The following is a 14,688-nucleotide window of genomic DNA, read 5'->3' as shown; positions in this document are numbered from 1 at the left end:
ACGTGAACTCAAGTCTTTAACTCCCTGGAAAATAAGTACAACATTAAAAACTCTAGACTTTGGGATAGCATGTTAAAGCACTTAAAACATGGGAGACACCATTACCACTACAGGCCAATAAAGAATATTTCTTATGAAGTTTGGCTTAGAAGTCAGATAGCAGCATAGATCAAAGTCCAGAAATGCCATGTCGCTTTCTAGCTACTTGACTAGGTGAAACTAACTAACTTTCATCACACAGTGAAATCTAATTGGAACAGAGTGCTGGATGTGTAGTTGCAGGACCTGCTATAAAATTCTGAGAACCTCTACTTTGAGTTTTAGAAGTTAAATATGTTATAAGAAAATGGAAAGAAAATTCAGTTTTATTTCTTTGTCTTATATTTAGATGAAATAATTCTAGTAATAAAGCAATCAAAAACAGTATGTGATTTAGAATTTGATCATTTTCTCCCCTTCGAGATAAGACTATTTACCAACGAAATATTAGAGTAAGGTGCTGCATTTCATTCCCTGAAGTCTTACTACTGGAGAAAAGGGAGGGAACAATATTATTAAAAATATTTCAGTATGTGTAGGAAGATACACTATCTTGGCTTCACTCTTTTTCTTTTATATCATGTCCTAACTGCTGAGATCCCTTACTTCAGGGAAGAAAGGAAAGACGATAGACAGATGTCCCTGCTACAGCATAAATCGCTATGTGCATTTGACTCTATGATAGGAAGACTTTGTATTTTTCTTTAATGACTTTTACAATAAAAGTGAATATCAGGGCACAATTTGAAGCAAGCTATGCCAATCCATAACCCTGACTACATATGCCTTTGTCTGTCACCAGTCCTCCTTCCTATGTCACTTTCTATTTTTTTCTCATACCTAATCTGTTCACATCTTTCTGTCACTCCTTTTTCTGTGCAGCGTCTATGGATTCCCATGGTCTTGCTAAGTTCTATTTGTAGAATTAAGGGCTAAAGTGGCTGCTGAATCCTGAAGAATATTAAGAAAAGTCAACATAATGGAGATGATGAATGTACTTGGTCTTATTTTTTTATCAAACAGAAGAACATTAATGCTTAGAGACTACTTCATGTTAATAGTCAAGCCATATCTTTAGAGATTTTATATGTATCAAGTATCAATAGATATATATTTCCTATATAAAATAAACACACTATATACACTATATATACTTCTAGTGAAGTATTTCTTATAGTAAGGGGACTGTCAGTCACTTAGCACTGTAAAGTGAAAGCAGAATGCATTTTCAGAAGTTTTAAGAACTTTAAAATTTGTCATTCATGTACTCACTATGGTAAAATTTCTTGATGCAGTATAGCACAGTATAGCACAGTGAAAAAGGGAATCAGAAAATTTCATGGGTAAGGGTGACAAAGTTGACAAGAGAAATGAAGAAAGCTAGTTAGAAAAATAATTAGAAGTTACAATGAGATTCTTCTTTGAAAGGCAAAGTTTAAATAACATAAGATTTGGATTACATTTTTTCCTGCATGACTTCTATCATTTTACTTGGTCTATGGTAAATAGTATTTATATAGTAAAATTGTATACAATGTTTACCAATTTTTTTCCATATGGAAAACATGTCTAAAGTGTGACTATATATACACATTATAATATAAAAGTCATAGTATAAAAATTAGGATGTAGTGGAGATAAAGATCGAAGAAGAGACATACTAATTTCTTCATATTTAATGTGAAGATTCCACAGATTATGTCTAAAGCTTGTACTTCAAGAAAAAATTTACATAAATCGCTAAAGTGATATTTCCCTAGAACTAAAAACTGAAAGTGTTCACAGTGGTAAGATAAAAAAGGGAGACTGGTGAGCTTTATTTTCCATGGAACGACATTCTGAATTAATTTTTTCTTTTTGGTGAAATTATTTTTATTAAAAAATAACTATCAGCCTTTTCCTCTATTTTTACTTCTTATAGTTAGATAAAGATTTTAGGGAGATGTGAGAGAGGACTGTAATTCTGAGACTTTTAACTTAAACTTCAAGGATACCATCAGGCTTTTATCACAAGTGAAGTAGTCCTGCAAAGCATGTCATCACCCAGTGGTGCATGCTATTGTACCTGCAATGCCTCTTACTGCCCTAGGGTCAAGTGCCTGCCTAATCTGTACAACCTGCCACAGATGAGGAGTTTCAGCTTTGTCAGAGGTGGGGCAATCACATCTGAAACAGAGCACAGATAATAATCTTCCAGTTATTAGTTGGAATAATTTTTGCAGTCTTTTAAATATACTACAAGAATCAAAAGTCTTGAGACTAGAGATTTTGAAGATTTCATGATACTGAGAAACCACTTTAATGAAGATAAATTCACACAACTTCACTTTTTACTCCTCCCTAATAGAGAGAATTATGTTCTTCATTTGGCAATATGAGCACCACAGAATTGAATTTTATGATGGGTAATCGTTTTTTTCTTTTGTTTTCCTTAGTGGTTTTTAATTTGCAAATAACTTGGATGTTACTATTATTATTCAGAATAGAGAGTTCCTATTTCGATATTTTCTGACTTTCACTCTGGACTTTTCTTTTTGAAAGTTAACTCCTTTTAAAGTACTTGAATATTCCACAGTAGTTTTAGCTAAGTAAGACTAGTTGATATTGTTTTATTTCTATTTTTATCTGTTCATGCTAAACACTCATGCTGTAGTAACATATATAATTTTGGGCAGTTATGAGGTTTGTCTGATTGGTTCCACAAAATAGGAATACTTTTTAAGCACATGTCTAGGGCAATTGCTGGGTTCTTTATCCATTACCCATTCATAAGTTACTTGAATGAAACAAAATGGAAACACCACCTAGGCTGTGGGAAATCTTACAAGTGCACTAGGCCACAAAGATAGTATTGTTTTAAATATTTTGCAAAATTATTTTTTCAGAGATGTGTTAGCAAAGAAATTAAATTTTATTTGGATTTGAATGCTCTTAGGAATTTATATGTAAATACTGTTGAACTTTTTATCCATTCAGCATCTATCCAAATACTGAGTGCCTGTTATATGCCAGGTATTGTTCTAGATACTTAGGATATAGTAGTGATTAGAACAAAGTCCCCAGTATTTCCACATTATAAGGAAGTTTACACTATACAAATTAAGTTTTTCATAAAGAAAACTTATAATTTATGTCTTGAAAAGTTCTATTGTGGTGTTTTAATTACTTTAAATTATGGCTAACGTCAACATGAGACTTACTAACAATTTGCCATTTCAAGTGGTAAGTGGGCCAGTGAATAGAAATTATTTTCTTGTAAACATATTTAGTCATGATGGTCTCTAACAGAAACACAGAATTGCATTCTAAATTTACCAGTTATGTTCATGTAGGCTGTATTTTATATAAGAATATTTAGATATAGATTTAAATATAATTACTTAGGGATTACATTTACTGATTTTATATCTAAACTCAACAAGATTTCATAATTGCTTTTCTACCCAGATGTTTAATTATATTTCAAGAAGGATGAGATACAGATGTCATAAGTCAACTGAAAAAGCACTCAAAAAAAAAAAAAAAAAAGGGACTAGGATTGTACACTTGTACACATAGTGGAATACTATACACTGCATTGCTAAGGTTCTCTGGGAGTCTGAATGTAGATACACTATGTTCTCTATAAAAAGACTACAAATTATCTCTATTTTCAACAGATTTCTTATTAAAATCAGATTGCTACATGTAATGAGTCAAAATTTATGAAAGTGGGAACTGAAAAAACTTTTTATTTTTAAAAGCAAGCTGGTTATCATACTCTAAAATTTAAGAAGGTAAAGTAAGTGTGTATATGTGTAATGGAGGGATGTGGGGGGGTGGTGGGAAGGGTGCTATTTTGCTGTGACTGGGTCTATTTTCTCCTGGATGAAACTTCTTATGCCGTAAGAATCTTATCCATTATGGAGTCAGGTTTTTCATTGGTGAAATGGTTTGTATAAAACCTAGCCAAACACAGGACACAGGGAACATGCCACGTGGGGCCTATGTTCTGCCAAGAGACCTACTTCACCATCCAAAATGCCTGGCAGTTGTCAGAACTTGCAAGGGGAATTTTGTTTACTTTGTGAAATGCCCAGTAGGTTCCAAAGGTCACTTAGGAATACTGTCATACTGTTGATTAGGAAAGATAGGTTCTTTAAGTTAAGTGTATCCACCAAAGGAATATCTGTGATCTCAATATTCATTTTATTTCTGGCCAATCAATAAAATTCCTTATATTGTGAAACCTCTAATTTCCAAAAATACCACTAGAAAAAAATGTGGAATACTACTTAATACTCTTTTTATATTCTCCAAATATCTTTCACCTGACGTCGACTATATTATTAAGCACTACTTGTGCTATCATATCGTTTGTTGTGTTCAACAGTCTTGGCAGGAGTACTTACAGTGAAATGAACATTTCAAATAAAACAGCAACTTCAATGAAATAAGAAATTATTTCTTAGTATTGTTTATTGAATATCAGGAATTTGATAATCAACAATAGTATAAAGGAAAAAGACCTTTAGGTTTAGGAAGAGTTTGAACCAGTAGTTCTAAAATGTGAAAATAATGCCTTAATTATATAGATTCATATTTATTTTATATATGATCATTTCTTCAAATTAAGTGCTGTGACCATTTAATGAAGAAGTTTCAGACAGTGAGGCGAAGTCTGAAAATACAATAAGCAGATGCTTCAAGGAGAAAGTGACAGACAGTAGGGCAGAAATGTGACAGAAGTCAGAAGAGGTGACAGCAGATGGCAGAAGTGGTAGACAAGAATGGTGACAGAACAGGCAGCAAGAAGCAAACACCAACATGGCGAGAAGCAATGTGAGAAAGTGGAGGAGGGATAACACTTGTTTGCATAATAGGTTCCACATTCAGTGATGCATTAAGAGAAAAGGAAATGCAAGTATGTATCCATCCACAGTGAGGGAAATTATTAACTTTAGTAAACTACAAATTGTTTAATTTTTTTAGAAAGATGCTTCAATTAATTCATGTGTTCATCAATACCCACAGAAGAAGGAAGTTAGAGCATGAGAAGTAATATTTCAACACTCGTATCCTTGTCCCAACAGGACAGCAAATGTAACTGTCCTGATCTCTTTTGGGCATCTAGGAAACCTGCCATAAGTGAACAGGTGTTTGGGTTTGACAGGCTCAGTGACTCAGTTCAGAGGCTGTGCTGTTTACTGGTAGATAGAGCAATCACTTCCTCAACTTCACTGAGTGAAGCCTGACACAGCAGTTCTGCCTCATGCCAGTTCCTTGAACTGTGATAAAAGCTTTCACCATCTAAAGGTGAACTGCTGCTACTTAGCCATAAAAGCCATCTGAGGCCCCTGGGATACCTGCAGCCAGATGAAGAGAAAGAGCTAAGACACACTATCTTTAGGGGAAGGAAAGAAAAGAGAAACTATAGGAGAGGGAAGAAAAGAGGTAGAGGGAACTGGACAGAAGAGTAGTTCTATGTGTGATGAGTGGGACAAAGAGGGACTACCAAGGCCTCAGAGCTGGTGTGTGGATTGCCCAAGAGGCCATCTACCTTTTCACTTTGAAACTCTTTGTCATTTGCCTTAAAAATCTACTTATCAAGGGGACTCACAGAGAATAGGACGACAGATGATCCTCAGGTCATAATCCTCTCATTTAAACATAAAACTTGCCCATTCTGTTATTCCCTTACTGTTCTCCACACCCCATCCCCTGCTTATTCACCCTCTTTTATACCCTTTTTTAAAAGTTATTGACTATAGGACTTGAGCTAACCTCTATTTCTTTTATCACACCACCTTATTCCTTCCCAAGGCTTTAAAGATCATTTATGTCAGTGACTCTAAATTTAACATCTTCAGCTCCAACATTAAAAACCTCAAATACAATGTGTCCAAATACTTTATCAGCAACTATAACATAAGTCACCACTTATTCACATGAGCAACTAGGGGATCATTTATGAAATTTCCATCTTTACCAATGCCTACAACATTCTATTTTTACTAATTAACTTTAAATATCTCTTGAATATACTTGTTTTTCTCCATGTCCACTGCTGTCAACCCAGTCAAATCACCAATGTGACTACTGTGACCTCCTAAACTAGTGTCCCCAATTTTTTCTATTTTATTCTTTGCTATCCCTGATAGTCTATTTTTCATATACTCTGTGTGTGTGTGTGTGTGTGTGTGTGTGCGCGCACGCGCGCGACACACTTTTTGTTTGATTTCCTATTTGGGAGCCTCCTCCCCATAGATCACTCCCAATTCTCTTCCAGTGTTAGCTAATCCATTTATCCTTCAGAAACTGTATCTGCTCAACAGTTATTCCCTCAGAAAAGCCAGGTTTGCTTTTCTTTTTTAGTGCTTATCATAATTGTAATATATCAATAATCTGTTTAATGTCAGTGCTTCCTGCCCCAACTCAAACCTTCCCCACTACTGCCAAACTGTCAAATCCATGAGAGCAGCAACCCCATCTGTTTTATTCACGTGTGTAATACTGCATCTGTGAGGTCCAGCACACTGCTTGGCATGCAGTATGTGTCTGATAAATACATGTGCATTGAATAAATGAATAAATGAGTAGAAGTTTATTCCAACTCTGGGATTCTGTTTATTCCAACACAGTAAAGGGCAATGCTAATGACATTTTCAGTTTTACACAAATAGTAGTAGGGAAAAAAAATAACAAAACCCTGCCATTAAAAATTGTATAATTCAACTGTAGTTTTCTTAGGAGGGAGCACTCTAAGAACTGGTTAACTTCTGGCAGTAAAGTTCAAATTGTAGTTAACTATGTTCACAAGACATATCCTTAAAGATATGTAAGAAGCAAGTATCAAGAACCCAGAAGAAGAAAGAATTAATGAAGAAGATTCAACTTCTTGCTAAAGAGTTATTATTAGTTTCACCATTCTCTAAACTAATCCTTGAGGTTCATAATCCTGGCTCATATTCATATTATTTACAAACTGATTTGTCCTTTGTCCAAGTTTAGTTAGAAAAAAGTTGAAAAAGTGTACTTTAGAAAAACAAGGAACAAAAAAGTCTTGTAAAAATTTTTCATTAAATAAGTACTCTACTCAGAAATTTCAATTACAGATCCTGTTTATATCTCAAATTAGTCATTTTTTTTCCCTTCAATGTGATTGGGCACGCTTTTTTTCTGGTATCCACAACTGAGTAAAAGGAGGAAGAAAAAGCCTTCTTTGAATAAATCTCAAATTTAACCAGAGTTCTATCTTATATGTAGTGAATGGAAATAGGGCAGATGATAGGGAACTGGTATTCTTGTCTGCCATAGTGGGTGTGACTACTGCCAACTATGTTTGAATAAGTATTGTTTTCCTTCCACAACAAAAATGTAGGTGATAAAGCTGAAGTTTTCGGGCATGATATTTATGGACAACAGTAGTTTCTACTATTTGCCATGCTCTGATTTTAATGCTCGCCTTGGTGAGATACTGATTCCTATTCTATTGCTCTAACTATGCTTCCATGTGCTCTTGACCTACTTTACCTTCACAGGGATATCCTCTTCTTGGCTTGCTTGCTCAGAGGTAAAGACATAGGAGATTTCTTTGTGAGATGTGGTCTGGCGGCAGATGGCACATTTAATGGAGCTTCTGTGAGACCCCACACTGTATTGTTCAATAATAATAGAAATGCATTCATTACAGAAACAGTGTCCACAAGTTAGTACTGCCCACTAAAAAAAGAAAACACACAGAACAAGCCTTGGTGAGATACTGTTAAAGATGTTTCCAATATATAAATATAACTAAAGAAGTGACTCATGATTTTACTTCCTAAATATTTCACGATATTAACATTCTATAAGTCATAAAAGTCAGGTTGTGTTTTTAAATTAATTATTTTCTAGTCAAAATGGAGTACGTTTTTATAGTGTTTACTTCTACTGACCCTAGTCAATCATCATTATTTTGTAATAAACTGGTGCTCTTATTTCAAATTTAGAAAAACTGCAAATTATTCTTATCAGTCTAAAACCAGATATAATAGCAGAAGCGAGAACGACATTAGGAGAAATGTACCTAATATACCCTATTCAATTTATTAGTCAGATTTATAGTTTTGTGTATTAAAGAATTTATATAGAAAATGAGATTAGCATCTCAGATTAATTTTAGAGTGGTTCTGGATACATTAAACAAAGATCTAAACAATAAGATATTTTTTCAGAAACTGCTTGTCCTAATAAAAGAAAAATAACGATCTCTCAATCTCTGGAAAATATCATAAAGCATATGTGCCTCTTTGGCAATAGTGGTATAGAAGAGTATTAGATTTAACCTAGGTGTCAACTTTAAAAGCTATGGTATTTAATGCAAATTATTTAATTATTTTTCACCAGGTAGAAACAATAACAATGAAAACTGAGGGTGTGTGAGTGCAAGGCACCTCAGTTCTTAGTTGTTTTTTGCTAGGATACAGATACATATGAACTTGTATAGAAAGAAAATATGTGGCTTGTATAAAAAGAAAAAAATTGAGGGAGATAAACCTGGTTTTTAAAACAAATATGGAAAAGGAGAGGGGTTATTTCTTGTTTGGTTGGCTGATACTGTTCCCTTTGCTCTTTAGCTGCACCTCTGCTCTCAAGCAGTTGTGTCAGAGTTTTCAGGAGGCTGGAACAAAATGAAGAAGCTGTCTCACTACCACTTCTGCTTGACACAAAACAGGACTATCCAGTACCCTATGTACCTGAAGTGCCACTGGCAAGGAAGGATATTTTCTATTTGAGAGAAACTTTGTGACTCTGGAGAGCTCAGAATAAACAATCAACAGAGCAAGACAGGCACACCTACATTCACATTAGAGAAGAAATCAAAGAGAAAACCCACATTAGGAGCAATGAGACACTAACTGAAGTGGCTGAAACACAAGAACAGATAAATGGCAATACCTTCTGAATCAGCAGGTACAGATGAGCTATCTCTGATAGATTCTAATTGAATAGACGTAAATTACACAGGGAGGAGGAAAACTGGGAAGCTAAGAGAAAAGGTTAGAGTTCCTACAGATTGTGGGCGTGAACAGAGTTTGAAACATACAGTTTTATTACTCTGCAATTCAGTATGTTCTTCTAGGTGTAGGAGGCCTGGCTTATATAGAAAGTGAATGCAATAATGTACGTGAAAGAACTTTAAAAATGGAAAATGCTAAAGATGAAAAAGAAATAAATTTTTGGAGATAATGCAATTGCACGAATATCATCAAAAACTAAAACCAAAAAAGACTATTTTGTCATGCTGCCCCATTCCCTGTTTCTTGGTGTTGGGGATTGAACCCAGGGCCCTATACATGCTAGGCACATGTTCTACCACTACCCTGTGCCCCATTCCTATATTTCCCCCACCCTTTGTTTGGTACTGGGGATTAAACTGAGGGTACTTTACCACTGAGCTACATTCCCAGCCCTTTTTATTATTTATTTTGAGACAAGGTGCCGCTAAAGTTGCTGAAGCTAGATTTGAATTTGCAATCCTACTGCCTCTGCCTCCAGAGTTCCTGGGATTATAGGAATGTGTCACTGTGCTCAGACTCTTTTCACTTTTAATCATAGTATTTTTATTACTGATTTTTGTCAGAAGTCATCAATATCTGTATAGTATTCTTTTGTTGCTGTTTCTAATATTATAGCTATACTATTAAGATTTATAATAAGATTCCTTTGAGAATTCACCTTCTGCATAAATTATGAAAACTAAAAGTTCCTTTCTTCCTGATATTTCCTGCTTAGAACAAGGAATTTATATACTTTATTTTAGTTCCACAGGTGGGAAAAGAACAGTGGAGGATACTTTCACTGGTTAATGGTAATAGGCTTATCTTTCAAATGTTGAAAAGCAATGAACCTTCTAATATTGAACACATAGATTTATCCTACTGAGTAGGATAAAAACATGAACCTCTTAGAGAAGAATTAATAGGGTGCCATCATGGCCATAGATACTTGTATGTAATAGTCATAAAGTAGTATATTTAATTATTATTGCAGCTTTCTAAAATGCACATCTAAATTCCCCTAGAAGAGATGTTATTTGTAGTTTAAAGCCTGTGGATTTTAAGATATTAATAATACTAAGTAAGAGCTATGTTACTAAACCTTTGTACTACCTTCATAAGTAAATCTATCTGTGGTGTATTATATTTCTGTACAATTATCAAATAACTATGGTAAACCAGCAAAATTAAGTTACTTGGAAACAATTTCATGTTTGGAAATATCTTCAAAACCATGAAAATTTAATGAAAAAGATGGGGTCATTCTAGAAATATTTTCATCTATCACTGAGGAAAGACTGTTCAAAGATATGTAGTCTTAAATAAGTCACCCCAACTTTGAGATGGGAGGTAATACTTGTCTTTCACACAGTCATCATGAAAGAGAGAAAGGCTGACTGATTGATTGCCTTTGAAAATCCTAAGGTATTTTATAAATGCATGTGACATTTATTATAATTTCACCTGTTTTCCCAGCTGTCGAGCACAGATTGGACAAGGTTCTGGATTAACACCTCCTGATGTTTTGTCTTGAGACTATGCAAAAAAGAATCCAAAAATATATTAGTCACATTTTTATACTTAAAACCTATTTGATAAGATGCTTTTCAATTCATCTCTAGAAGTAAATGCTGGCAACTGCAATTTAAATAACCTAATGATTGAGATTACCTAATACTTTATATGTCACCTAACACGATCATTCCTGGGATTTACCAAAAACATTTATTTAAGGTATGAACAAAAAAGAAACAATTTTTATTACAGTTTAAGATCTGTTACTAAATTTGTGATTATAGAACACTAAAGCAAAATGACGTAACTAAATTTTTCAAAATTTAGTTTTAGATTTTGTTATAAAGAATACAGATTATTTAAAAATATACAATTTAGAATTGCAAAATAAATGCTTTTTAAAAATTTTGAAGAAAATTTGCACTTGTAATGCGTATCTACTTGGCATAGGATCAGAGACATGGGAAGATGCAGCACATGGTTATATAACATAACCCCTTTTACTAATACAACATGCTTCTTGGCATCCTTTTTTAAATTGCCTTAGCCCATTATGTCCTGGCATCCCATACATAGGACACTTATATGTTCGAAAAAACAGAAATATTAATGATTGAGATCTCTATGTTCTCTATAATAGCTTTTTAAAAATTTCTTAAAATTATAAAAATTGAAAGTTTTTTTAAAAAAACTTATAAAATGGACAGATATGAAATTGAAAAAAACATAAAGGGAAAGTAAGGTAGAGAGATCACCAGTTTTCATTTGTGGTTTCACAAACTACATAGTTAAACATTTATAATAATTATCCTTTGGCTTACAAGTAGTGAAGCAATAACTATAACAAAAACCTTAATTGTACAGATTCAGTACCCTAAGGATTCAAAATAACTCCATTAACTAAAATGAAAGTATGCAGGCATTTAAAAGAGTTGAACAGCTAAATTATTTCCTCCGTGAATTATTGATCTCTGTATCAGATAACATGTAACAAATCACCTGAGAATACAGACTTAAACATGTAATTCTTATGACTCCATAGGTTACCTGGGTACTTTGGGGATGTGGTGGCTTGGTGCTGGATGGCAGCAGATGGCCTAACCCCCATTTCTGGCAGATGGCGGATTAGCCATCTGGGGGAAATGCAGAACTGTGGGCTCAGTTCCTCAAGGAAGTTAATCTGAGCTTCTTCATGTAGTATCAGTATTCCAAAGAGCAAGAAGACTAGGGGTACCCTGACATGTATGGAATTTTTAGGCTCTGCTTGTGTCACAAGGTCAAAAGTAAGATGACTAAATCCAGAGTCAGAATGAGAAGGGACTGCTTAAGGGCATATATATGTAGAAGGATATTATAGCAGCAATTTATAAACAATCTACCATATCACTTCTTTTCTAATATATTTGAAGAAAGAGTTGACTTTTTTTTGTGTAAGGGGCCAGACTGTAAATATTTTTGGCTTTGTAGATCATATGCTCTATGTTGCAATTGCTCAACACTGCTACTATATAGAGGATGGGTGAAACAAATGACTGGCTATGTTCCAATAAAACTTTACTTACAAAACAATGTACTGGTTTGGATTTGTCTTATGTGTGGTACTTTACAGATCTCTGATTTAAAATTGTAGGTTTCTCTTTTATTTATCAATTAAAATAAAGAAATAATTAGATATTTCCTCTAAGAATACCTTAGCTGCATATTTTTGTCACTTTCGATTAGTTCGGAATAATTTCTAATTTCCACTGAACTTCTTCAAGCCTTGAGTTATTTAGAATTGTGTTGTTAATTTCCAATTTGGGGTGTATCTAGTCATTTTTCCCTTCTTAATTTCTAGTTGAATTTCTCCTTAGTTAGAAAATATATCCTTGTATACTTCTTTATTCTTTGAAAATTTTAAGAGCTGTTTTGCATCAACATTAAGTCAACTTTAGTAAAACATTTCACGCACACCTAATAAAAGGTATATTCTGTAGTTAGGTTTGGCAGTCTGGGTCAAGTAGCCACATTTGATATTCTGGATTTTTTTGCCATAAAGTATAGAAGAATTTTATGATAGCTTACCTCTTCTTACCTCCTTCCTTTGTGCTATCATTGTACATTTTAGTTCTATATGCTATATATCCCACACAATAGTCCTGTTGCTTTAGTTAATATTCTTTTATGTTTACCTACATATTTAAGCTTTCCTTTGCTTTTCATACCTCCATCCTTCAGATTAGATAATCTGTCTTTAACCCAAAGAATTTCCTTAATGTTTGTTGTGAGTCTACTGGTAATAAATTATTTTAGTTTCTATTTATTTGAAAATACCTTTACTTCAATATTTTTTTATAGGATATTTTCTCTAACCTATAGAATTTAAGGTTGGTAGGTTCTTCTTTCAGTACTATCATGTCACTGTTATAGTACTGAAAGAAAAACATCTCTATTTGGTCACCAGTTCTGATAGGTGCTTTGTCAACTGAAAACTATAAATTCTTGAATTAAATGGAATTATAGGAGTCCTGTTAAGGAAGTCTGATCCTAAGCCAACAAGTTGAAGATTTGGACCTACTTTTTCTTCTATAAGATGCAGGGTCTCTGGTTTGATTTCAAGGTCCTTGATCCATTGTGAGTTGATTTTTGTGCAAGGTGAGATAGGGGTTTAGTTTCATTCTGTTGCATATGGATTTCCAGTTTTCCCAGCACCATTTGTTGAAGAGGCTATCTTTTCTCCATTGCATGTTTTTGGCACCTTTGTCTAGTATGAGAAAATTGTATTTATTTGGGTTTGTGTCCATGTCCTCATTCTCTACCATTGATCTACCTGTCTATTTTGGTGCCAATACCATGCCGTTTTAGTTACTGTTGCTTTGTAGTATAGTTGGAAGTTCTAGTATTGCGATACTCCATTTCATTCTTCCTGCTAAGGATTGCTTTAGCTATTCTGGATTTCTTATTCTTCCAGATGAATTTCATGATTGCTTGTTGTATTTCTGTAAGGTACGTCATTGGGATTTTAATTGGAATTGCATTGAATCTGTATAGCACTTTTGGTAGTATGGCCATTTTGACAATATTAGTTCTGCCTATCCAAGAACATGGGAGCTCTTTCCATCTTCTAAGGTTTTAATTTCTTTCTTTAGTGTTCTGTAGTTCTTATTGTAGAGGTCTTTCATCTCTTTTGTTAGATTGATTCCCAAGTATTATTTTTTTTCAAAGCTATTGTGAATGGGGTAGTTTTCCTAACTTCTCTTTCTGAAGACTCATCACTTATGTATAAAAATGCATTGAATTTATGAGCATTAATCTTATACCCTGCTACTTTACTGAATTCACTTATGAGTTCTAAAAGTTTATTGGTGGAATTTTCTGGTTCCTCTAAATATAAAATCATGTCATCAGCAAATAGGGATAGTTTGAGTTCTTCTTTTCCTATTTGTATCCCTTTAATTTTCTTGGTCTGTCTAATTGCTCTGGCTAGAGTTTCGAGAACAATGTTGAATAGAAGTGGTGAAAGAGAGCATCCCTGCCTTGTTCCAGTTTTTACGGGGAATGCTTTCAGTTTTTCACCATTTAGAATGATATTGGCCATGGGCTTTGCATAGATGGCTTTTACTATGTTAAGGAATGTTAACATCCCTATTTTTTCCAGTGTTTTGAGCATGAAGGGATGCTGTATTTTATCAAATGCTTTTTCTGTATCTATCGAAATAATCATGTGATTCTTGACTTTAAGTCTATTGATATGGTGAATTACATTTATTGATTTCCAGATGTTGAACCAACCTTGCATCCCTGGGATAAAACCCACTTGATCGTGGTGCACTATCTTTTTAATATATTTTTGGATGCGATTTGCTAAGATTTTGTTGAGAATTTTTGCATCATGTTCATTAAGGATATTGGTCTGAAATTTTCTTTCCTCAATGTGTCTCTGTCTGGTTTATTTATCAATGATCTATCAAGTCATCAATGTTTGATATAGTACTTAGATCACAATTCAGAAAATGCTATGAAATAAACTAAAAATTGAACTCTACCTTTATTACCATGTCTTATGAATTGTGAGCTTTTTAAAACTCATTTCACAGTTTCAAATAAACTAAAATATACATTATGTATAAATGAA

General features: G+C 33.7%; 1 protein-coding gene across 4 annotated transcripts in view; it reads right to left on the bottom strand.

Moving 5' to 3' along the window:
• Positions 1–14,688, bottom strand: part of SHPRH (SNF2 histone linker PHD RING helicase) — an 83,928-nt gene that overhangs the window by 18,853 nt on the left and 50,387 nt on the right. For all 4 annotated transcript variants that reach the window (XR_013764997.1, XM_079146813.1, XM_079146812.1 and 1 more), the window contains 2 exons: positions 10,524–10,595; positions 7,552–7,740 (listed from right to left, as the gene is read on the bottom strand). Coding sequence is in view for 3 of the 4 variants with exons in the window: in XM_079146813.1 (XP_079002939.1) it covers positions 7,552–7,740; positions 10,524–10,595 (261 nt within the window). In the remaining variant the exon portion in view is untranslated. The remainder of the gene's footprint in view (positions 1–7,551; positions 7,741–10,523; positions 10,596–14,688) is intronic.

This window comes from Sciurus vulgaris, assembly GCF_902686455.1.
Source record: "Sciurus vulgaris genome assembly, chromosome: 7".
Lineage (NCBI taxonomy): Eukaryota > Metazoa > Chordata > Mammalia > Rodentia > Sciuridae > Sciurus > Sciurus vulgaris.
The sequence above is the reverse complement of the archived record's forward strand: the minus strand, read 5'-3'. Positions and strand labels throughout refer to the sequence as shown.